At 36.2% G+C, this 27,111-nt stretch overlaps 1 protein-coding gene and 1 non-coding gene across 2 annotated transcripts; one reads left to right on the top strand and one right to left on the bottom strand.

The window, feature by feature from the left end:
• Positions 1-612: 612 nt before the first annotated feature.
• Positions 613-26,867, bottom strand: LOC131941643 (DIS3-like exonuclease 2). The gene is made up of 20 exons (XM_059301023.1): positions 26,739-26,867; positions 26,401-26,502; positions 25,022-25,178; positions 24,228-24,469; positions 23,412-23,542; positions 18,171-18,270; positions 17,298-17,451; positions 16,954-17,066; positions 15,260-15,367; positions 14,975-15,043; positions 13,725-13,832; positions 12,072-12,208; positions 11,333-11,456; positions 10,943-11,002; positions 6,705-6,788; positions 6,211-6,358; positions 5,326-5,453; positions 4,853-4,954; positions 1,040-1,207; positions 613-709 (listed from the first exon to the last, which is right to left on the bottom strand). The coding sequence occupies exons 1-20, from the start codon at positions 26,865-26,867 to the stop codon at positions 653-655; spliced, it is 2,421 nt and encodes an 806-aa protein (XP_059157006.1). The 3' UTR covers positions 613-652.
• Trnae-cuc (transfer RNA glutamic acid (anticodon CUC)) lies at positions 12,752-12,823 on the top strand. Its single transcript has one exon. It is a non-coding gene; the product is annotated as a tRNA-Glu (tRNA).
• Positions 26,868-27,111: the final 244 nt, after the last annotated feature.

Here is a 27,111-nt window from a genome sequence, read left to right as displayed (position 1 = left end):
CAACATCACCTTACATTTATTAAAGAATAAACAATTTCTTACTGCACTTTCTCAGTTTTGAAAAAAAAAATAAAAGCTAAATTAAAAAATATGAACAACTTTGTTTTATTTTTAGAATTGTGTTTGTTATCAAAATTTCAAACTTAAATTGATTAAGAATGTATATTTGGGTATATTATTTATTATCTAATATTAACATTTTTCGGGCAAACGGCCTTCGGGCAAGTGGCTTTCGGGCATTTGTCGCATTCGGGCAAGTGTCCATTCGGGCATTTGTCCCATTCGGGCAAGTGTCCATTCGGGCATTTGTCGCATTCGGGCAAGTGTCCATTCTGGCATTTGTCGCATTCGGGCAAGGTCCATTCTGGCATTTGTCGCATTCGGGCAAGTGTCCATTCGGGCGTTTGTCGCATTCGGGCAAGTGTCCATTCGAGCATTTGTCGTATTTGGGGAAGTGTCCATTCGGGAAATCGGCCTTCGGGCAAACGGCATTCGGGCAAGTGTCTTTCGGGAATTTGTCGTAGACCCGTTCTGTTTATATACAAATTGGTAAAAAGGGGAGTTAATCACATAATTATTTTGTTGCATTGTGTTGTTAGCCTTTCCCGAGGGGAGGCAAGCACCCAAAATGTTTGTGAAGACTTTCAATCTTTCAATCATGGCCAGCATCCATGTAAGTGATCTCATCTTTTGGTCTCTTGATAATACACTGAAATAGAAAAAGTTTTGAAAAATTTATGCTTGCATTATAGTGCCTATAGCCCGTCCATCCAGCTCTAATGAGTACCTGACACAATTTGAGAAAGTAAAGGCAGATGGGTAAAGAATTCGTCATAGTTTTCATTCAGGTGAGCATAGTGTGTAAAAGGGTAACATTTCATTGTTTACTTTACAAATTCAATGTGGAATTGATTTGCGAAACAAAGAAAAATCTTAGAAGCAAGAGCATGAAAAACATAAAAAACAACAACTTACAGTCAATGGCCAAGACTAAGCTGAGGGGTCAACTTGTTTAAGCATGATTTAGCATAAAACTTACCGACCACTTGAGGGGCTCCTTATCACTTGCGAGGCAGCACTCAACAATGGAGAATAGAGTGATCTTATGTCTAGTTGAGCGATGACATGATTCGTCTGGCTTCCATTCTAGCAGAAGCTCAGGACATTTGGAGTTTTTGTGGTACTGAGAAGACGCCAGAGGCAGCCTCTGTCAAAATAAATGGAGTTTTCTGTGAGAGTACATTTTGGTAATGGGAACCCGTGGCCAAATAATAGCGTGTTTGACTGCTAACATAAACGTCTCAAGTTCGGGCCAGTGTTTAGTGTCGTAGCACATCTGAGTCCACCTAACTTTGATGGGTACCTAATTGGGTACTAAAGGCGACTGAATATTGTCCTATTCTCACTATCCCTTAATATGCCGAGGTGACAGAAAAATGTGAACGTTTCTTTACCTACTACGTGAGTAGACGACAAGTTTGAAAGGGGACATTACTTATATCTTCTTAAGGTACATGCAGCAAGTTAATATAATAATTTTTCCCCATAAGTGTTCATTTCAGTGATCATTAAGGAAACTTAACTTTGATCGCAATAGCTTTATTGTTATTTGTTAAGTTTTTTGCTTCTTTTTTTAGATTGTTTATAACATTTGTAACTACATCCATTTTAAATTAGAATGATTTATTTTCAAACAGTGCAAATAAGTGCATCCCATTAGAGATTTTAAAAAATATCATTTTCTATTTTTAATTGTTCATTGCGGATTAGTACAATCTAAAAAGAAAGGAATTTAATTATAAAATCTTGGGGACGGCGTGATTGGGTGTATTAAAGTATCAGCATCATCATCAGCCATCCGTTCTTTCACATTATCTTCCAGACAGCCCAAGGTGTACTGTATGAAAATCTTAACCATGTGTGCATTGATCACACTATATAAGGGTGGCAGAAGTCTGCTAGGCAACCACAGATGTGTCAAGGATTTTGCGGCAGTCGTGGTAGCAACCAATTACACAACCACAGATGTGTCAAGGATGTTGCGGCTTTCGTGGTAGCAACCAATTACACAACCACAGATGTGTCAAGGATGTTGCGGCTTTCGTGGTAGCAACCAATTACACAACCACAGATGTGTCAAAGATGTTGCGGCTTTCGTGGTAGCAACCAATTACACAACCACAGATGTGTCAAGGATGTTGCGGCCTTCGTGGTAGCAGCCAATTACACAACCACAGATGTGTCAAGGATGTTGCGGCCTTCGTGGTAGCAACCAATTACACAACCACAGATGTGTCAAGGATGTTGCGGCCTTCGTGGTAGCAACCAATTACACAACCACAGATGTGTCAATGATGTTGCGGCCTTCGTGGTAGCAACCAATTACACAACCACAGATGTGTCAAGGATGTTGCGACCTTCGTGGTAGCAACCAATTACACAACCACAGATGTGTCAAGGATGTTGCGACCTTCGTGGTAGCAACCAATTACACAACCACAGATGTGTCAAGGATGTTGCGGCCTTCGTGGTAGCAACCAATTACACAACCACAGATGTGTCAATGATGTTGCGGCCTTCGTGGTAGCAACCAATTACACAACCACAGATGTGTCAAGGATGTTGCGGCCTTCGTGGTAGCAACCAATTACACAACCACAGATGTGTCAAGGATGTTGCGGCCTTCGTGGTAGCAACCAATTACACAACCACAGATGTGTCAAGGATGTTGCGGCCTTCGTGGTAGCAACCAATTACACAACCACAGATGTGTCAATGATGTTGCGGCCTTCGTGGTAGCAACCAATTACACAACCACAGATGTGTCAATGATGTTGCGGCCTTCGTGGTAGCAACCAATTACACAACCACAGATGTGTCAAGGATGTTGCGGCCTTCGTGGTAGCAACCAATTACACAACCACAGATGTGTCAAGGATGTTGCGGCCTTCGTGGTAGCAACCAATTACACAACCACAGATGTGTCAATGATGTTGCGGCCTTCGTGGTAGCAACCTATTACACAACCACAGATGTGTCAAGGATTTTGCGGCCTTCGTGGTAGCAACCAATTACACAACCACAGATGTGTCAAGGATGTTGCGGCCTTCGTGGTAGCAACCAATTACACAACCACAGATGTGTCAAGGATGTTGCGGCCTTCGTGGTAGCAACCAATTACACAACCACAGATGTGTCAAGGATGTTGCGGCCTTCGTGGTAGCAACCAATTACACAACCACAGATGTGTCAATGATGTTGCGGCCTTCGTGGTAGCAACCAATTAAACAACCACAGATGTGTCAAGGATGTTGCGGCCTTCGTGGCAGCAACCAATTACACAACCACAGATGTGTCAAGGATGTTGCGGCCTTCGTGGTAGCAACCAATTACACAACCACAAATGTGTCAATGATGTTGTGGCCTTCGTGGTAGCAACCAATTACACAACCACAGATGTGTCAATGATGTTGCGGCCTTCGTGGTAGCAACCAATTACACAACCACAGATGTGTCAAGGATGTTGCGGCCTTCGTGGTAGCAACCAATTACACAACCACAGATGTGTCAAGGATGTTGCGGCCTTTGTGGTAGCAACCAATTACACAACCACAGATGTGTCAATGATGTTGCGGCCTTCGTGGTAGCAACCAATTACACAACCACAGATGTGTCAAGGATTTTGCGGCCTTCGTGGTAGCAACCAATTACACAACCACAGATGTGTCAAGGATGTTGCGGCCTTCGTGGTAGCAACCAATTACACAACCACAGATGTGTCAAGGATGTTGCGGCCTTCGTGGTAGCAACCAATTACACAACCACAGATGTGTCAAGGATGTTGCGGCCTTCGTGGTAGCAACCAATTACACAACCACAGATGTGTCAATGATGTTGCGGCCTTCGTGGTAGCAACCAATTACACAACCACAGATGTGTCAAGGATTTTGCGGCCTTCGTGGTAGCAACCAATTACACAACCACAGATGTGTCAAGGATGTTGCGGCCTTCGTGGTAGCAACCAATTACACAACCACAGATGTGTCAAGGATGTTGCGGCCTTCGTGGTAGCAACCAATTACACAACCACAGATGTGTCAAGGATGTTGCGGCCTTCGTGGTAGCAACCAATTACACAACCACAGATGTGTCAATGATGTTGCGGCCTTCGTGGTAGCAACCAATTACACAACCACAGATGTGTCAATGATGTTGCGGCCTTCGTGGTAGCAACCAATTACACAACCACAGATGTGTCAAGGATGTTGCGGCCTTCGTGGTAGCAACCAATTACACAACCACAGATGTGTCAAGGATGTTGCGGCCTTCGTGGTAGCAACCAATTACACAACCACAACGCGCCGAGTGCCACATCTGGTTTAGTTTAGTCATAAATTGTGTTAGTCCACAGTAAAACTCTTTAACAGAAATGCTTAAGGTGGAGCTAGGGATGTTCCTAGTCACTTAATGGCCCGGGCACCAGAGGATTCTCACGACCGATGATTCAACATAACTCATCTTACCCTTACCATACACCCCTACACCTTATAGCTCAACTTACCCTATAAGTTGCAACACGCCCCTACACCACATAACTCACCTTAACATATAAGACACAACACACCCCTAAACCACATAACTCACCTTAACATATAAGACACAATACACCCCTACACCATATAACTTACCCTATAAGACACAACACACCCCTACAGCACATAGTTTAACTTACCCTACCAAGACACAACACACTCTTACATAACATAACTCAACTTACCCTAACAACACATCCTAACAACACATAGCTCAACTAACCCTACAGAATAATACACCCTTACATCACATAACTTACCTCCAAGTAAACCCTCTTGACCACGCCCAGTTTCAATACAAGAACATCAAATGATTTGTCTAAAACTGCCATAACCATTCCACTCTCTTCCAGTGGTCCAGCCTATTATACGTGGAGATCAAAGAATTAAATCAGGCAAGCACCAACCAATAAACATGTTAATTCAAAAAAATTATTTTGCATACTATTTTAATGAGTAAAATCCATTTTAACTACTCAATCATGTTAAACTTGTTAATGTATATTAAAATTGAATTAAAGCATTTCTTAAATCAGTGTAAAAGAAATTAAATCTGATTCAAGCTCACACAAAGTAGTCTAATATTTATCAATAAAGTTTGGATGTGATTAGAGATGTACATGCATATTCATCAGCTTGCGAAATTATACATAAAAGCCAAATTATTCATTGTCTAGATTGTGACCTACATCACCTTACAAATGCTATATAAATTCTGGGTAACTTCACCCACTTTGATAAACAGGTAGGAGAATATTTCGTCGCTCCTTTTTGATGCTACCTGAGCTGCGTGACTCTTTACATTGCAGTGTTCTGCCTGCCTTCGTAAATCTTGGATAGAACGCGTTGGTGGTTCACGACCTTCTAGAATATTGATATGCAAAGAATGTTTTTTAAAAAAACACAAAGAAGATTATACAAAAATAACTTAAACAATTAGATAAAATAAGCAACACTTATTGTAGACAACTTCTAGCTTCTCACAGCTCAGTTTGACACCTGTATTTTTAACTGTTATCTAGAAAACTTTGTTTACTGCAAACATGTCATTCAAAGAATATCTGTGCTACAAGTTTAATTTTAAAATATCAGTTTATTTTTTTTTATGTTGAGATACTGAATAATATCGTAAAATGCTACTTTTCTAGGGGTCGGCGTGGTCGAGTCGGTAAAGCTCATGGTTTCTAAACCGAAAAGTCTCGAGTTCGAACCCTCGGGCAGACGAGGCTCGTTAGCTGGGGACAGCCACTCTTCTAGGAGAGACAACTCCAAAATCAAACACCTGCTGCCTTGTAGTTTGTTCTTGGCTATGGAAGCAAATCCAAAAATGAAAAGCAGGCTGAAATCGGAGTCAATGGCCTCAATGGCGCATAACCAGTTGACACGTAACGCTTAATTGTGTTGGAGGCGTGGTCGAGTCGGCAAAAAGCTCATGGTTGATAAATTCGAACAAAGTCTCGAGTTCAAACCCACTGGCAGATAAATCTCGATCCCCTTCAACACTAATAATTAAGAACGAAGAAGAAGAAGAAGAAGCTACTTTTCTAACATAACCAAATATATAGTCAAACGTTTAATTAATATTCATTTAAGGTACCTTGCATGGCCAAGCTCTTACCCAAGGCTGCTGCCAGGAGTCTGTGCACCAGGATGTCTGGGTACCGGCGTATTGGGGACGTGAAGTGAGTAAATCTTTCAACATTTAGTGAGTAGTGGTGCTGGAGGCTGGATTCTGGGATTGCACTACAACAGAAGTAATCTGCTTTCTGCAACAGACAAGACAGCATTATCTTATCTGAGCCAATAGAGCAGAATTAAAGTCATGTTCTTACAATCTGTGATTTGTAAATATTTGAAGTGTTTACATCATTACCATCATACACAGACTAATTTATATCATCTTCTTCGTGATGTGTAGACTACTAGAAGGTACAAAACATTGTTGTCATATTCCCTAACTTGTGTTGATTAATATAGTGCATACAACAGACATCATTATGATCGTCTCTATAATGTGAGTACTACTATAGCGCAAACAGGTACCAACATGTTTTCAGGCTTGCATAAACTACTTAAGCAATCTCACATGAATTATAAACAAAAAGAACCAACCTGCATGGATTTTGATAGCATCACAGCTAGTACTTGCATCATGGGGTGAGGTACACCGTCTTCTTTGAGGTGCTGTAATGACTTCTGTGGCACATACATTTAATTTATAGAAGAGAATTTTGTGAAAGAAATACTAAAGTATTTGTCACTCAATTTCATTTTCGTGGGAGAGATGTCAGGGGAAGAAAAACTAAAGTATGTGTCAAGGGACGGAACTACGGTGCCGCCAGACCCGGCAGCGCGGGGGTTAGCTAATTGAAAAGAAGATAATAATAAAATAAAAAACGTCGGTATAGGTCGAGTTATCTTTCTTCTACAGTTACAAATAAACACTATAGTCGGCAAACGTCTTTGAGAAAAAAGCAAAAACTATAGCTTGAAAGACCGTGAAACATGTAGACAATTTCAATGAGATGTAGAGGAGTTTGAAAACGATAAACAAAATACTTCTGATTCTGGTAATGCTAAGCTGAATTATATTACTACAGATAAACATAAAGGAAGTTTTGACGAAGAAATAGACAGTGATTCTACGACTGGTGGCTTATTTTCTACAGATATTGCAGATTATTAGGACAAAATATTAACAGATGATGTCAAGAGAAATATAATAATGTCCGCCTCTTGTTGACCACCTCGAGGACCTTTTAAACGAGATCCTTTACAACATAACCGGATGTTTTCTAAAGAGTTTTATAGAACTTCAACAACAAATGGGTTTATTAAAAGGTTGTGGCTGTTTTATTCTCCTAAGTTGGATGCTGAATATTGCAAGCTGTGTTGGTTGTTTTCTACTTAAAAAACGAAAGTTGGCGTAAAAAAAAGGTGTTAGAGACTGGCTAGGGCTTTCAAAAAAGATAAAAGTACATAACAAATCCACTTTTATATTCGATCATGTTGCATCTACGAAAAGTAGAAGAACAATCAAACAATTGATAAACACTTAGAGGAGCAAATCCTCTATGAATCAAACTTTTGGGTACAAGTGTTAAAGCGTCTAACTAACATTACTTCAATGTTTTCTAAAAATTATTTCTCTTTTGACGGACACCGTGAAAAACGGCACGAAGGGTATAATGGAAATTTTTTTCTCCCATGAGAAACTTTTATCCAAATATGACAACGTAATGAAACAAGGAACTAAGAAATATTTAAGTCACAAAATTCAAAACAAAATTATACATTGCCTAGCAACAAGCCTAAAGACTACAGTAGTCGCTGAAATTAAAATCGCGTCCTTTTATTCCATTATTATGGACACTACACAGGATATTACAAAAAGCGACTTACACAGTCCAGTATTTCGATACCTAAAGATTAATCTAAACGATACAAATGAATCTACATCATTTGAAATAAGAGAAGTATTTTTAGGGTTAAATGAAATAGTAGATCATTCAGCGGACGGACTGTATCAAGAAATATTAAAGATGCTTAAAGTAAATGAAATAAACTTATTTAAATGCCGAGAACAAGCCTACGATGGTTCAAGTGTTGTGAGTGGGGCATATAATTGTGTTCAAGCTCTCTTGAGAAATGGTGTTCTAAGTGCTCTGTATGTTCATTGTGCTTCACACAACTTGAATCTTGTAATAAATGATGCCGTCAAGAGCTGCAAGAAAGTTTCTTCATTTTTCACAACATTAGAAAATATATATTCCTACTTTGGCAACAGCATAAACAGGACCTACTATCACAATTTACAAGAGAGTCAAAGATTACCCTGAAACGACTCATTGAGCTGGAAGATATACTTCTCTTGTGGCAGTTAAGCTTCGGTTTTTAGATATAATGATAGCTTTGACCTATCATTGAAAAGTATCAAGAAAGACACATTTTAGTTTGTTTATATTTGCGTGCTTCTGTCCAAGGTATTAGCTGAAGTGCATTTCCCATCAACCATGTTACAGACACAAAATTTTATATCATGACTGCAACTGACTCTCTAAATACTGCAAGCACACATTTAAAACAATATAAAAACCAGTACAGTTTAGTTACAGATGAAATAATACAAATAGCGGACTAATTGAAGATCAATCAAAGTTTCCCACGGAAGAGGCAAAAACTATTTAAAAACATTGTGATGAACTATCCTGTGACCACCGTTTTGGAAATGAAGACGACTTTAGAGTTAATGTATTCAACTTTGTGTTGGACATCAATCAAATAGAAAAGAGATTTCATGGAACGCATGTACTTTGTTCGCCTTCTTAGCTCCTTCACAGTTAGTAAAACTTTAAGAGAGAGACATTTTAAAATCTGCCGAAGCTCTACAATTAAAATACAGAGATCTTTCATGTGAATTTCCTTTACAAAGTGTTATGAAACAGATAGCCTCAATGCTGAAAGATGAACTTGTGAAAATATCAACAATTAAAGATTAGGGAGAACTGTAATTTATCAAGTACTCCTCAATTTCTTCAAGTTTTCAGAAGTCTTAACTGCATTATTTAATTTCTAACTCTACCTGTCACAGTGATTACAGAAGAAAGATCATTTTCCAAACTTAAAATAATAAAGATCTATTTACGCTGCTCCACGGGCCAAGAACGTTTGTACAATCAGTATATATATATATATATATATATATATATATATATATATATATATATATATATATATATATATATATATATATATATATATATATATATATATATATATATATATGTAATGGTCAAAGTCCGAAGTCTCCCATTGGCTGGTTAAAGTCTGAAAATTGACTTGATTTCGGGGTCCTAGGTGCTTTGACCACAGGTGCTTTGACCATTGGGGGTTTGACCATAGGGGGGTTGACCACAGCGGAGCTGCGACAACAAATGAGCTTTGACAATAGAGGGTTCGATCATAGGGGGTTTGACCATAGGGGTTTGATCATAGGGGGTTTGTCCACAACGTGGCTTTGAACACAGAGGGGGGCTAACCATAATATGTAGATTTTAACATATAAATTATAAACTGTTTTGATTTAAATTTATGATAAAATTAAAACGATTTTATACATGTTTCATAAGGGTACGTTCATAGAAATTAACATGTATTAAAAATAAACCGGGAGTGATCTCCCCTAAACTTTCTCGAATATTCTAATATAAAATTACGAGGGATGGCAACTCAGGACATAGACAATATTTGTTATCCATTTTTAATTACTTAAACTTTTTATAATAGAATAGAATCTCGTAAAAAAAGAATTGCACACCAAGTGAAAAGTTTCCCTTTTAAACCTGACGGTCTATGGGGCAAGAGAAGTAGAGTTCACTTGTTTCTGTGACCTCGGCATATAAAGAGATAGTGTGGTCAGCAGTATGCCCAGCCGCCTTTACTTCTCCTAACAGGAGTTAGGTACCCATCAGAGTTGGGTGGACTCAGGGACGGTCTACTGACTTGAACTCGGATTCGAACTCGAGACTAACGGGTTAGCAGTCCAGCTCTCTACAGCTAAACCACTCCGTCCCACACCAAGTGAACGCCTAATAAAATGTGCATAAAAGTGCGGGATATTTTTAGTACTTTATAAATTTACATGCGTTTTTTGAGAAATCGGAAATAGCGTAAATTAGTACTTCCGGTCAATGGAAATTACTCAAAATTTGACAAAAGGTAGAAAATTAGATCCTTTACTTAAGTGTGAAATTTCATTTATCTATCTGAAATAGTACTCAAGTTATAGGCTTTTACAAAATTCAAAGTAGAAAAAGTACCACTTCTGGTTATCGGAAATCGCTCAAAAGTTGATCATTATCTACGGTTTTGATATAATACTTATATATGAAATTTCATTAACCCCGCTGTTACGGTACTCAAGTTATCGTGTTTACTTACAGACACACAGACAGACACACAGACATACGGACAAGATTGCAAAATTATGTTTTTCCGTATCAGTGAGGTGTGAAACGTCGAGATTTATAAAAAATCTCGATTTTTTTTATTTGCACGATTACAAGACTTTCTCTATACGAGAAATTAAAAAAGTCAAGAACGATATTTTAGTCTCCACATAAAGGCTGGTGCTAGACTTCATAGATTTATTTTAAATATAAACGGAACACAAATAATGCGACGTATAACCAGTTTCACAAATAAATAATGTAGATGTACTTGAAAATACATAGCATATATAAAGGATAAAATAAAAGTTTTCTTTGGTAAAGCGTGCAAAACATGATCTGCGAGAGTTTAAGCGACTGTCATTTGTGTGTATCTGCTGGCGTAGAAAACTGAAGACTTACTTGTATATCCCCCGATGTAGCTGTTTCTATCCTTAATCCGAAACTTTCACACACTTTTTTCTGGAAATTTAAAGTTTTATAAAAAGGGTAACTTAGATTATAATGGACAATCTGGTAACTTAGATGAGACAGACTAACAGGGGTTACTTGGATTATACTGGATAATGGGGAAAATTGTGTTATGCTGGATAAAGAGGTAACACTATGTCTATTTTACCTCTCAATTATCTAACGTATCAATGTTCTAGTTTGTTTTAAAATGAATACATCTAATAAACAGTGAATGTTTGAACATGTTACAAATGCTTGGATCAACAACTGAATAGTCAAATTAAAATTTATAAAATGTTAAAGATTATGAGATAGCATGGCATTCCTGAATGATCTTACTATTTCATCCAAAGATTTGACTTGAGGTGGAGGTTGACGTCTGAGGATGGCAGTGTCCTGGAAGCTTTTTTTAATCCTATCTGCGACAGACATGTTAGCAAGCAGCATGAACTCTTCTATCAACCTGTATAACAAAAAAAAACCATTAGCCCACAGCCGATTACAAATTATGGATGCACTACTTCATTATTATGTAAAATATACAGCTTTTAAAAAATAAACTGTTTTTTTTTTTCATTCAATTTAGTGTGTCAATTGCCTTTGATTAAACAGTAAAAGTAGTGAATTAATTTCTTGATACAAACTGATTATATGCGGTTTTTCGTGGTTTTTTTCATGCTTCTCTCAATTCGGAGTGGGTGGGGAAAGAACATCCACTACCCAGAAAAACAGATTTAAAAGAAATCTCATTTTATATTGGTCTAAGCTCCTAAGTTCTAATGTCTCTTATCTTGGAGATGCTGGACATCCTTACTTTCTTCAAGCTTGACATCCTTACTTTCTCAAAGCTTGACATCCTTACTTTGATATCCTCATGATATGAGGGGATAGTGTGGTTGAATGGTAGAGCAGAGAATCACTAACAAATAGTCTATAGTTATGTCCACTCTATTCAGGTAAATTAAATGTGGCTGGATTTAATGCTGAACTCTTACTTCACTGTGGGTTTAGTTAACATTTTTAAAACTCTTGACATACTACAACAAACAGCAGATAAAAAGTGACATCAAAACCTCACCGATGACTGTCCTTCTGCTCATACACAGAATAGCCATTCGGTAAACCCGATATCTTATTTAGGGCGAATTGTACTTTGACCTGATCCAGTTCCAGTGCCCCTTTGTCAAATCGTTTCTGCCTCAAATTTACCGCTATCTGTAAGCATACACAAATCAACATAATTTATTCACACATATCCATAAAATCGCAATATTTATATCTTGAATTAATTAAATTTGAAATTTAGCATAGCTCTAGCTTTCTATTAGATTAGAAAAACAGAAGATGTGTATTTACTATTTAATGAAACTAATATTCAACCATTAAGAATATGGGCATAAAAACCACTTTTTGTTCCCATATGTCCATGCAAAAAGAACGATACTTTTATTTAAAATTATTTTAAAATATCAACACATACAAAAATATAACAGGAAAATAATCTCATTTTATTAACTAACACGTTTTTCTTAACTCAGCTTCGCGTTTGTTTGTTTGTTTGTTTGTTGTTAAAATTAACAACGAAAATTAGCCCACTTCTGATTGCTCTAGAGATCTGAAATGCGGCATGCAGGCTATTTTCGCCTAACAATTTCAGGTGCAATCATAAAAACGAGCAATTAGAGACCTAAATTAGCTTAATTAAATTACGCCCCTTCTCTATAACCGTTATGTTTGAATCTGTGCCATCCATGCATGTCCCAAGTGGTCTAGTGCTTAGGATTCCGCGCTCTCACCGCGGCGGCCGGGGTTCGATTCCCCACTTGGGAATCATTTTTATATCGGAGATAGCCTTTACGACTTTGCATTTTTTGAATTACTAAAATATAATTGGCTACTTAGAAAATTTGCGATATCATTGGGAAGGCGTTTATCTTGAAAGACGCTATTAGAAATCAGTGAAGTTTAAGTTACGAGTTTTAACTTAAACACACCCACTTAGAAAAAGTACTTTTGTCCTTGTTTACTGTAAACTTTTTTAAAACCACGTTTTTCATGTGTAGCAACGGACTAAAAAGGAGGAAAAAAAATACTTAAAAAAACTTTTTAAAAAACCACGTTTTTCTTGTGGACTAAAAAGTAGAAAATAAATTTTTCTTCCGACCCTAGGGGATCTACCAATGACTGCTCGTAGATTTTGTGCTTCCTCGAGCTGTGCAGGTTCTTGTGATGACTGTTCATACATTTGATGACAAAAAACGTGGGTCGGGCAGATTTATGATTAAAGCGAAAAGCACACAACACACGAATTTTGGAAATTTGATGGTGAACGTACCCACGTTTTTTGTCATCAAATGTATTTGAATATTTTAATAGTTTACAAATTATAAATAAAAGCTTGATCACAAAAAAAATTGGACAAATAGAAAAAATAAAAATATTTTTAAAAACCACACACATCTTTTACAATTATTCCGATACACAAATTATTTTAAATGCAAAAAAAAAATCAACATTGTCATTGGAACTACTTTTTTTATCAATATTACTATACTAATTAAATTATAATCAAAGCCCAACAGGAGACAAATCTAGGAGGCATTTTGCTCAGTGCTACTAAATACTACACAAGGTTTGGTATTACAAATTACTACTTTAAAATCAATGCTTCAAATATTTTTTACACACAGTGTTACAAATTACTATACATTAGTGTAACATATTACATTACTTTATTTAACAAAATAACTTTGGTGACTATATCACTAGCTGTAAATGAGTTGGTGATGGTAGGTAACTCGTCATGGCGCCATTGTATTTCTGGATCTTCAATAAAGCCCTAATAAAACATAATAAAAATACAGGCAATGCACTTATTTAATGTTTATGTGTTCTATACAATAAATATTTACAAGATGTTTTTGTGAGAATAATATATAACGAGCCGACCCGCGGCGTATGACACGCCGCTATTTAGTTTTATTTTCTACTTAACAGTAATTCATAATTTGTGAATTTGACAGTACCAATGCTGTCACTGAAAATATTTGCTTTAAAACACTAAAACCCTCCTTTCCTCTACCCCCCCCCCCGTGAAAGCAGTGAAATCAGCCTCCTCTTAGTTACCTCTTCTAAGTTTAGAATAGTTTCAAACTAAATTATCTGCCCCATATAGGCGTCACTAAACCCGGCTCTACGATTGTAAACACAGCTCACCAGACTTCCTAGAGAGGAAGAGAGGGGACTGCAAGGCGCGCGCTTGTTTTCTAACGTCTCCAAGAAGAGAATTATATATAGAGATATACGAGCCAACCTGCGGCGTATCATACGTCAGTTGTTTTATGTAGTTGTTTTATTTTCTACTTTTTAGTAATTCATAATTTATGAATTCGACAGTACCAATGCTGTCACTGAAAATATTTGCTTTAAAACACTATCAGTAGCTCGTTAAGGACGATAACCCCCCTCCTTTCCCCAACCTCTTCCCCCTCCTCGTGAAAGTTAACTCCTCTTAGTTACCTCTCCTAAGTTTAAAATCGTTTCAAACTCAATTATCTGCCCATAATAGCCGTCACTAAAACCGACTCTACGACTGTAAACATTTAGCGTGAACTACAGCTCACCAGACCATGTAGGGGTGGGGGTGGTAGGGAGCGCGCTTACAGCTTGGTGTTTTCTGTCATCTCCAAGAAGAGAATTATATAGATAGATAGATAAATTGAGAAAATAAATAAAAAATTTAAATTATATAGACAGATGTATTGTGCAGGATATTGTGTAGTAAATTGTTTTATCACTTAATACAAGTGTTAGCGGTATAATACTGGTTTAACCAAAATCTTAACTAAAGTTATTTCCCCTATCCCAAGTCAAATTAGATGAGGGGGTCTTAACAAGACACTTATGACAATAAAGTTTACACTAGTAGATACTCATTCCTAAATGGGTTTATTTCTCACAAAATGAGCAAGTGTTGCTTACCTGGGCATGCTCATAGCTTAGTTTCACACAGGACCTTATAACAGATCGCCCATACCATTCATCAAAAATCTGAAGATGTTAGAAAATGCTCAGTGATTATAATAATACAAAATATTTTATTTTGTGAAAAGCTAAGTTTTAATAGGATTTTTAATACGTAAACCACTTTACTATTGCATTTATATCTATCAGTATAAGTCTTTAAGTGAGAAAGCTCTATGCAGTAAAAATGTTTGCTAGAAAAAAGAAGAGCATTTAAAAAAACAAAATCAAATAATGACTTACTTCCCCTTTCTCATTGAGGGTCCAGATCACAGAAAATGTAAGTCTTTCTTCATCAGGGTTGAGGCTGCATAGTTGCTCACACAATAGACGAGGAAGCATAGGAACGACCTGTGTAAGACATGGAATAAATTAACACAGCTAAAGTAAACACACTACACACATGCTAACACAACAGATGAGGTAACATAGGGAAGACCTGTGTAAGACATGGGACTCAATTAACACAGCTAAAGTAAACACACTACACACATGCTAACACAACAGATGAGGTAACATAGGGACGACCTGTGTAAGACATGGATTCAACACAGTTAAAGTAAACACACTACACACATGCTAAAACAACAGATGAGGTAACATAGGGACGACCTGTGTAATACATGGGACTCAATTAACACAGCTAAAGTAAAAACACTACACACATGCTAACACAACAGATGAGGTAACATAGGGACGACCTGTGTAAGACATGGGACTCAATTAACACAGCTAAAGTAAACACACTACACACATGCTAACACAACAGATGAGGTAACATAGGGACGACCTGTGTAATACATGGAACTCAATTAACACAGCTAAAGTAAACACACTACACACATGCTAACACAACAGATGAGGTAACATAGGGACGACCCGTGTAAGACATGGGACTCAATTAACACAGCTAAAGTAAACACACTACACACATGCTAACACAACAGATGAGGTAACATAGGGACGACCTGTGTAATACATGGGACTCAATTAACACAGCTAAAGTAAACACACTACACACATGCTAACACAACAGATGAGGTAACATAGGGACGACCTGTGTAAGACATGGGACTCAATTAACACAGCTAAAGTAAACACACTATATGGTGTACCCAAAGCTGGAGAGCGCTCGACTGCTAACCCAGAGTCGTCCCAGCTCTGATGAATAGCTAACTCATCTTAAGGAAATCGAAGGAAGCTGGGCAAAGTGCTGACGACACTTTCTCTTCATATACAGAGGTCTAGAAGCAAATTAACTCTACTTCATTCATCTGCCCAACGGACTGTAAGGGTATTCTTTACTCTTATTCAAATACCTGGCAGTCCAACATTAATAAAAAAAAACCTAGTGGTCCATAAGGTGCTTAAATCTCTCAGTAAATCCATCTTTTATTTATAGTAATGTCAAAGCATTGATTTCGTCGTGGTATTTTTTCAGACTTTTGTAATTTACCGCTCTGTCTCTTCAAGACAAAAAGAAGGAAATTTTTCGAAGCAAATCACTTTTTCAAGCAAGGCATATGGTCTTTTTTATTTTCCTTGCAGTTTTACACTTAGCTCATTTAGTTTCTTTGTGATATCCACCATGAAGTTTAATGTTTCAATTCGGAATGGACAATTTAATAGGAAGTACATTGAAAAAAAGGAGTAACTGGATATTCTAATAGAATTCAAATATAATTGTTTATTGTCAAAATTTATTATTGTATCATTCATTACCGAATGTTGCAGAACAATATTTTTATGAGTTTTGAAAATAAAATAAATTATTAATGATAATTAACGATTAATATTTGTGCATGCAGCTGAAGAGCCGCATATTGACATCAAAAGAGCCGCATGCGGTTCGCGAGCCGCAGCTTGCCTACCCCTGGGATAAGTGATCAGCTTATGCCCTGCCTACCAAACAATGATGGCTATCTATTAAACCCTACCTTTTGCACTAGATAAACACTAGTTGCCCTACGTGATGCCACCATGTCTAGCTCTGTGTCCTCTTTCACAAAATAGCTAACATCAGCAATGTGTACTCCAACTTGGAACTTTCCTGGGACAAAACACATCAAATTATATAAAGTTAGGAACATCAAATAATGTGTAATAATGGTACTGAACAACAGATTCAAATATCAAAGTTAAAAACATAAATAATAACAATCTACATTTTGCGTTAATCTGAACGGCTATAAATTTAGTTTAACAAAGTATTCTAAAAATATATCAAGTAATGTTAATCTTGTTTTACAGTTGGATAAAAAAAGAAACATCTCCACATTACCACCACCCAGTTCTTCAATGGAGAGCGCATCATCTAAGTCTCGAGCAGTAGCTGGGTCTATGGTAAAGATACAAGATCTGCGGAGATCCTTACGATAGGAATATTCTAAATCAGGGATGGTCCATGTGCTATTGGTAGGTAGACACTGAATTACCTGAAGGGAAACAATGTAAATATAGAATGGAGATGTTATAGCTGTGAGTACATGTTTGAATTTACTTTGTGCACAAAACAAGGGTTTAACTGAGACAGTGTTCCATACATTGATAATGTTATTGAAATAAATATGCTATAACTTTTCGTAAAGAGATAATCTTGTTCAGGGGTATATCGTAATTTTTTTTCAATATTTAACTGCCGTTAGGTGTTGTGTAGTTTAGTGACAATTCACAAAACTTCTCATGGTTAAATAACATATTCTTTGCAATGACATGTTCCCTTGAATGATGCAATGAGCGGATTATGCTCCATAGGATGAGGAGATTCACTGGGATGACAAGTTTTATGGAATTTTATGTTCCATAGTATGATATTATATTGATATGTACAAGGAATAACATCATCCCTGGAATGGCATGTTCCCTCGGATGACAGGTTTCCTGGACTAGCGTTCCCTGAAAGGTTCCCTAGAATAATATACTACCTTGAATGATATACTCCCTGGAATGTGTTCCCTTGGATGATAAGTTTCCTAAAAAATACGCTCCCTAAACAGTTTATACCTCTATGCCCCATTACGCCTTGAGTGTCAATGCTAACATTATTGTAACGAGTTTCACGCTGTCAACGGTCTGCTATCACATAACAAAATTAGCATCAAGTCTGAACTCCCCAGACTATATTCCCTGTATGTGATGGTGTGGATAGACTGACCTTGTCGCTGAAAGGAGAGTCATCGATGTCTAGTTCTATCAACAAGGCGCTGGTTTCAGGATCAATCTCCCCAGCCTCTCCCAGACTCCTGACCAGTGTTCTGTGGACAAACAAATAAAATGCTCAGATATAGCACATCTAGCGTTTTTTTAACCACATAAAAATTATACAACAGGATCAATTGCTCGGGTTTTCAGAATAAAAACTTACGATTCGATAATTTATTTTTTTTGCACGCAAAGTAACATTCTATACAATAACATCATAGACTTCGCGTTAATTCATACATTAAGTTAACATGTTAATTAGTATTAAGAAAAAAAAGTTATATCAAAACAATGGAAAGTGAACATTGTCCTTTGGACTTTATTTCATCATTTCTTTAATTAAGTGCGAGTTTTCTCTCAGATTTTAATAAATGATTATCCGTTTTCGCGTGATGAATTGCAAATGCCTAACTTACAACACAATCCTGCATCGTTTTAGTATGTGAAACTATACAGTATGTAGGTGGCTTGATTTTTTGTGTGTTGTCTAAGTGTTTAATGTGTGTGTGTAATTAACACGAACGTCTAAGCCATTTGCATATGTAAATATGGCATTCGTGTACATTAATTTACAAGTTTATATTGTTTAATCATATGCATTGTTTTTCCTGAGACACTATTTTGGGTCACGGAAATCGGTCGAAATTCGACAGAATTAATAGAATAAAATAACCGCTGTCTAACTAATTGAATCTGTAAACAAATGAATCGATATTTTATAAACCAAAAATTTAAAAAAGCAACAGTAATAGAGTAAAGAACCGCTTTCGGTTATCGGAGGTCACTGAAAATTGAAAGTAATTCAAGCATAAGATCTTATACTTCTATATGAAAGTTCATCTTCCTGACTGAAAGAGTACTCAACCTAGCGAGTACCCATCGCCGGTAAACAGAAATAGTTCAAAAGTCGAAATAAACCGGCGAATTTTATTAAATTCTTATATAAAAAATTTCGTTCACCTAACTTAAACGGTGTTCTAGTTATTGGCTTTTGAGAAACTGGAAGTAGAGTAAGTTCCACTTCCAAAAGTTTGCACAAATATGATATGATCTATATATATATATATATATGAAATTTCGTGAACATAACTGAAACTGTACTGAATTTAACATGTTCACTGACAGACACACAAGCAGATAGACAGATAAACACACACACACACACACACACAGAGATGTTAAGAATAGGTTAGAATAGAATAGAAAACAGAGATAGTGCGTCTGTGAGTTGAGTTTAACTCCATATGTTAAGTATTGTAATGTTAACCCAAGGTCCAAAGAACGATTGCGGTGGGGCTTTTTTGGGTTAGATAGCTGGTAACTTGTTAATATGGAATGTGTATATTGGTGAAAGAGGGAGTAAACAGTCTGAATAAAACATTGTTGACAACAGTTAATCGGACAAAATTGCGAAACGAAGTTTTCCTGACTTATAGAGGTTTAAAATGTCGACAGTAGTCAAAATCTTTGTCTATTTTTTGCAGTAACAATACTTCCTCTACACTCATATACGAGAAAGCAAACATATAACGTAAGGTCTCATCCATGTAAGGCGTACAGAAAATTGTTACAGTTTAGACCTTCACTTCCCCCGTCTGCATAAAGAAGCGTACCTGAGACAAGAAAAATGTAGAGTGTAGTGAGAAAAATAAGTATGTAAACACCAAGTTCCCTTTCGAACCTGGCGGCACTTAGGCCACCGAAGTAGCGTTTACCTGTTTCTGTGACCTCGGCATTTGAAAATTGAGTAATTATGTTTTAAATGTCAGAGAATAATGTAATATTTATTCTATTAATTTCCTCAATAACCAACCACGCACTCACGTAAAATATTAAGCACTTTTTTGTATGTGTGTAATGACGCTAGTTTAGGTTAGAAGTCAAGTCGAAGTTAGCTGAAACAGAGTATAGCTTAGTTAGTTGGACCAATGGAAATACAGGAGCTGACCGGTCACGTAGGACGGTCAGCTGACCAATGAAGCGTGGGTCAGCAGACGGTGATAGATAGCAGTAGAGAACGGACAGAGATATGTAGAAAGTTAGAGGTGGATAGTGTGTTAAGGATGGTCGATGGGAGTGTGTAATTAGATAGAAGTAGTAGTAGACAGTATATAGTATAGACTAGTTAGATAGAAGTAGTAGTAGACAGTATATAGTATAGACTAGTTAGATAGAAGTAGTAGTAGACAGTATATAGTATAGACTAGTTAGATAGAAGTAGTAGTAGACAGTATATAGTATAGACAAGTTAGATAGAATTAGTAGTAGACAGTATATAGTATAGACTAGTTAGATAGAAGTAGTAGTAGACAGTATATAGTATAGACTAGTTAGATAGAAGTAGTAGTAGACAGTATATAGTATAGACTAGTTAGATAGAAGTAGTAGTAGACAGTATATAGTATAGACTAGTTAGATAGAAGTAGTAGACAGTATATAATATAGACAAGTTAGATAGAAGTAGTAGCAGACAGTATATAGTATAGACTAGTTAGATAGAATTAGTAGTAGACAGTATATTGTATAGACTAGTTAGATAGAAGTAGCAGTAGACTAGTATATAGTATAGACTAGTTAGATAGAAGTAGTAGTAGACATTATATAGTATAGACTAGTTAGAAGTAGTAGTAGACAGTATATAGTATAGACAAGTTAGAAGTAGTAGTAGACAGTATATAGTATAGACTAGTTAGAAGTAGTAGTAGACAGTATATAGTATAGACAAGTTAGATAGAATTAGTAATAGGCAGTATATAGTATAGACTAGTTAGATAGAAGTAGTAGTAGACAGTATATAGTATAGACTAGTTAGATAGAAGTAGTAGTAGACAGTATATAGCATAGAGTAGTTAGATAGAAGTAGAAAATTGATTTGTGTTAAATAAAGAATATAGTATATGCTGAATTGGATTTTTGTGTGGTGATTTCACAAAACTATACCAGGCTCGGTTTCATCTTCGTCACCCCGACCCTCACAACTGGTGGATGGTTGATTGCCATCACCCCCGACCCTCACAACTGGTGGATGGTTGATTGCCATCACCCCCGACCCTCACAACTGGTGGATGGTTGATTGCCATCACCCCCGACCCTCACAACTGGTGGATGGTTGATTGCCATCACCCCCGACCCTCACAACTGGTGGATGGTTGATTGCCATCACCCCCCGACCCTCACAATGTGGAAAACAAATGTTAACAATATTATTTTCTATACTCGTAGGATATATTTTATAATTAATGCTAACAAACATATTCACAATCGTAATCAAGTTCAGGACTTTTTATTCCGTTTACGTAGTCACTCACCTACAAAGAGGTAAGCATATTAATTGTAAGCTTTTATGGGTAGTCCATAAATGACGTCACACTTCGAAGTGTGAAAATGAAACTAAGAGATTTTTCTGAAAGCATAACGACAAGCTTTAGCAAAACAAATTGTTAGATACTTCATTTCAACCGTTAGTATTTCCACACCTAGAGCACCAATAAAAGAAATCATTTGCCTGCCGCATTCAATAAAGACTGCTCGCTACCAGACGAGATTGAGTCATAAGTTGTATATCAGACATCGCCTGTGGCCTATGCCACATGTGCATTGAGTCGAGCACACTAAGTACAGTTTCGTTCTGTCGTATGAGGACCAATGTATGGGTCTGGTCCAGTTTCTCAAACTCTGCTCTTTCAGCTCAGCTTTCAGAAGAACTTTATGGGTGTGATTTAGCGGACTGACAAAGCGTTTATCCACAAGTGCAATTTTTCAAATAATTCATATAACAAATAAAAACAATGACAATCCTAGATGGAGCTACAAGAACGAGAACTTGTGAATGGCCACTTATATGTCATAATGTGCTGTGTACAAAAAAATCACCACCAAGTAGCTAAATATTTTTTTGCATTACTTCACAAACTGCTTACGTAAAATGCTTGAGATAAGCTTAGTGGCTCACTAGAAGTACCAAACAGATACATCAAACTTTTAAAGTCATCAGCACAAAAAAAACAGATATCAAACACTCACCCTTTTGGCATTTTTGAACTCTCATCCCACTGTAGAACGCTTGCCATAAACAATGTCTTCGAAAAGACGTCCGGGTTCTGATAAAAACCTGAACCACATAAGGAAGAAACAAAAACGATTAAAATAATAAAATTATATTTTAAAGTCTAAATAAAAAAGTTAATTTGATTGTGAGTGTAATGCAAATTTTAATTTTACGTAATTTTATTTTAAAATAATTTTAGGTACATATAAGATTAAGAGTACATTGTTTTGATACAATTTTTGGAACAAGCAAAAACTAAGGCCTGAAAATAAAACATTGAAATATTTACAAGACATAGACAAGGTATATTCATAAAGACCTAATGCATGCAAGAAAGAAGTTAAATTTTTTTTTTACTTTTTGCTACACCACTGTTTATATACAAGTTTTATTGTGTATGACTTATATTACTTATAACAACTTGCTTTTTTTTAAATTTTTTACTTTCTCGTTTACAGAGTATAGATAAAGTATTGTAATCGTGCACAAAAATAACTTGAAATTTTGAGTTTTCACTGTTTTACACCTCAGTCCGTCATCACATCCGTAGGATAGAGGACTTATTTTAATAGGGCAAAAATTATAAATCCAGTTTTATAAATAAAAAATTGGCGTTTTATGCGTAATTCACATGCGTTTTTTGAGAAATAGGAAAGAGTGAAAATTACTACTTCCGGTTAACGGCAATTACTCAAAATTTAAGAGAAGGCAGAAAATTAGATCTTTTACTTGCGTGTGAAATTTTATTCATCTATCTGAAATAGTACTCAACTTATAGGCTTTTACAAAATTCAAAGTAGAAAAAGTTCCCTTTCCGGTTATCGGAAATCGCTCAAAACTTAATACGGATCGACGATTTTGATATAATACTTATAAATTAAATTTCATCAACTTAGCTGTAACGGTACCCAAGTTATCGTGTTTACAGACAATAATCCACACATCCACACATACACGCACAGACATTCGGACAAGATTGCAAAAGTATGTTTTTCCGACTCAGGGAGCTGTAAAACGTCGAGATTTGCAAACAACTCTATTTTTCACATTTTTTGTGTACGATTACAAGACTTTCTCTATTTTTCGTATATATGAGAAAGTAAAAAAATCTATAATGCTGTGCCCTAACCTATAGGACATTCTGACATTGGAATAAGAATCCTGGGTATTCTAATGTCTGTAGGTGTGAACAAGGCGAATTTTTTGAGCTTGTTTAGCATCAAAGTCAGGCGTCCAGTGGCGGTCCTTGAGTGCTTCTTCTCCTTGATAAACACCACCTAAAGTTGGAAGGAATCCCATTATTTGTACACAACTTAAAGTTAGAAGTAATCACATTAATTGTACACAACCTAAAGTTGGAATGAATCCCATTAATTGTACACAATATAAAGTTATGAGGGTCTACGCTACCTAAATCAGCAGTTATAGTATATTTAATGTAGAAAACAATACAACATAAAAGACTGCTATAACATTACGGGCCACAACTCTACACATTGAATGATAATGTAAAAGGTTACGTAATTTTGTTATTTTGTTTTAGACTATATATGCCTATTAAAGTTACTATACATATGCCTATCTCATTTAGATATGCATATTAAATCTATATTGCATATAATAATAATGTACTCTACACATACTTATTATGTCTTCTTTTACATATTATATCTCATTTACATACAATTAAATGGGACGGCGTTATCAGGTATTGCAACGATCAACTGTTAACACGAAGGTCTCGAGTTAGGGCATCATCTGTCTGGACACTCGACTACAGATCGTCCCTGTGTCCACCCAGCTCTGATGAGTATCTAAGTCATCTTAGGGAAAGTAAACGAGGCGGGCATAAGCTGACCACACCATCGTTTCATATCCCGAGGTCAAGACTAGTCAAGAAGCACATGAACTCTATTGTTCTTGCCCTATGGATAATCTAATGGGACACATTTTGAAACAAACCTTTCCAGTCCGCTGAATGAAACGTAGACACAATTGAGAATCAGGTGCCTCGCTACTGTAGGGATTAATCCTAAATAATTGTTTTGCCAGTGGACTCCCGTTGGTTATCGTATCAGACACAGAGGAGATCTTCTTCATTGGCTTTCCTTTGCTGCTGCCTTGGCTGGGTATGGTCTGAGCTTTGTTCTTGTTACTGTACTGTGGTGATTTATCTTGAAATTTTTCAATCACCCCTTGAGGGCCTGTGGAAACAGAAACTGCATGACAACATACGGAAGGGGAAAGGAGCAAATTAAAGTATCCTATCAAGCATATGTGATACTGAACAAAGATGAAGTCAAGTTTACCTGTTATGATGACCCGTGTAATCTCAGGAGTCGATAGAAAAAACTTAGATAACCATACACATGTATGACTAGAAATGGATTAGAGTGGAACCCACATGGATATAGAAACACAGAATACCAAATCTGACCGGTAATAGATAGGTTGCTAGGGGGCGCGGATGCTAGAATGATGTGAACTGAAGAGACAGTCTAAATATAAAGAGCATAGTTGAGTGTTTTCTCTGCTTTATTCTTATAAGAGGAAGAATAACTAGCTACGTGTATGTCTCAATGTAAGTCAGATATTCATTTCAGCTGAACGACCCTAAGCAGGAGAATAAAAATGCTCAGCTCTATGTATGTCCCAATGAAAATCAAATACGCATTACAGCAGGGTGTTTACCTGCAATATTGTTGTTTCCAATACGTTTACAAATAAGTAACCGAAAAAATAACATTTATGTATACCTAATGTGTCTACATTGGCCATTGCCAATGTGGTCCCCTCATCCCCACCACTCTTCACAATAGCATCTGCTCCAGAATAGTCATCAATTTCATCGGTCACTAAATTATGCTCCTCAACCAAACTGCGCTCATAGTTCTGAAAATCTTCATAAAACACCTGATGTAGACAAAATATTTATTATAGACAAATCCACTCTCAGTATCAATGACTCTGCCTACTTTAAAACTACACTTACTGCTGAGAGCCGAATTGAAAAACTGTAAAATCAAGACCACTTTTAAAAACAAATTTTGGAGCTGGGTAACTGTAAAGTATGTAACACAGCTATTTAGCTAAAAATAAACAAATGCTGCTCTTCTGACCAATACCTACTGACGCCTACTTCATTATTTGTTCTGTGTCTTTTTATTTACACCACTTTCTAATAAGTTTATACACATGTCTTTTTAAGACTGTAGGGATGTATGAAATAGTGTGATACAACCTGTGTTAACTATATACCTGACAAAAGTAAATCTCAATTCTTACAGATAGTCTTCTAGCTAATGATTAGCTGAGAACGAACAGGACTTTATAACCCCCTACCTAGATTACCCCATGTCAATAACCATGTGAGCATTAATCTACCGCCCAAAATCTGGGGTGACAGATCACATTTATTGAGACTAATACATATATATATATATATATATATATATATATATATATATATATATATATATATATATATATATATATATATATATATATATATATATATATATATATATATATATATATATATAAAATAAATAAATATATATTATATATATATATATATATATATATATATATATATATATATATATATATATATATAATATTTATTTATTTTTTATTTATTTATTTATTTATTTATTTATTTATTTTGGCTGATGTGCAAGGCATGATGATATACTGTTGCTTGCGTGGTGGAGGGAGATATAAGCAGCACATAGTTGATTAAAAGCTTACAAGATAATGCTAGTAATGTTTAAATTAATTTATATGCAAGTTTCTCAAGAATTTGTGTAAGCGTCATCAAAGACAAATTACTTCACAATCCTTATTTTAGGATCACCACTTCCTAACAAAATGTCAGACACTCCAACATTCCAAATGGCATCACACAACAGCCTACTTGCTCCACACATACAAGTCAACATTATGCATGCCCATGTATTGGGAAAAAATATTTAAAAATTTGCAATATCTGAAAAATTTCGGTTTACAAAACCATTCAAAAACATAAGCTTGACATCCATTTTTCTGACACCCCTTTCTCACACATTTCTAAAGTCCACTGATGTCATTGTTCGACAACTTGTCTTATATTCCTTGCAGCGAATAAGAAACTTACCCTCCATTTTTCATAATTATACAATTGTACAATTACTCGATCACCATCAAATGATCGGTTTCGATCATACTCTCCATCAATACAAATTTCTCTTTTTCCATCCTAGTGGAGATACAAATCAATAATAAGATCATTCAGTAAATATTAAAGCAATTTCCTTATGACTGCTGAAAACAGTGCTAATAAAGGTCTTTAACGACAAAACATCTACTTAAGGACCTTTAGAAAGCATTTTTCTTCTTTTATTCTTAATTTTAGTGTTGGAATAATACGTGTCAACTTGTTATGCGCCATATAGGACGTTGACTCCGATTTCAGACTGCTTTTCTTTGTCCAACCAAGAACAAACTACAAGACAGAAGTTGTTTGGTTTTGGAGATGTTTCTCCTAGAATGGTTGTTGTATCCAGCTTTTGAGCCTCGTCTGCTCGGGTGTTCGAACTCGAGACTTTTCGGTTTAGCAAACATGAGCTTTAAGGTCTCGATCACGCGACCAAAAATCTTTATGACAGAGTATACAAAAAGTGCTGGTTTGCATTGACAATCTTAACAATTTCCTCTATAAAATAACTCACATTGGTTTTAATGAAAGCAAGATCTTTGTTGTTGCTTAGTATGGTTATTCTTCCCTGCAAGGTACAACATAGCAGGTTACGGACAAATAAAACAAATTCAAGAAGTACACACTTGTAATGTAGGCCATGAGTCTCTA

Source organism: Physella acuta, unplaced genomic scaffold (genome assembly GCF_028476545.2).
Source record: "Physella acuta isolate Inbredline_101_S28 unplaced genomic scaffold, ASM2847654v3 ptg000368l, whole genome shotgun sequence".
Taxonomy (NCBI): Eukaryota; Metazoa; Mollusca; class Gastropoda; family Physidae; genus Physella; species Physella acuta.
This window is presented reverse-complemented; position numbering and strand designations above follow the sequence as displayed.

Bases quoted from the DNA above. Each gene is read 5' to 3' on its own strand.
- LOC131941643 (XM_059301023.1), bottom strand. From the start codon at position 26,867: ATGTTTGCTAAACCGAAAAGTCTCGAGTTCGAACACCCGAGCAGACGA. The intron at 25,179-26,400 runs GTAAGTTTCTTA...TGTCTACATCAG, and splicing joins ATAATTATGAAAAATGGAGG to GTGTTTTATGAAGATTTTCA. The intron at 12,209-13,724 runs GTAATGTAATAT...GTATGCTTACAG, and splicing joins AAGTTATTTTGTTAAATAAA to ATAGCGGTAAATTTGAGGCA.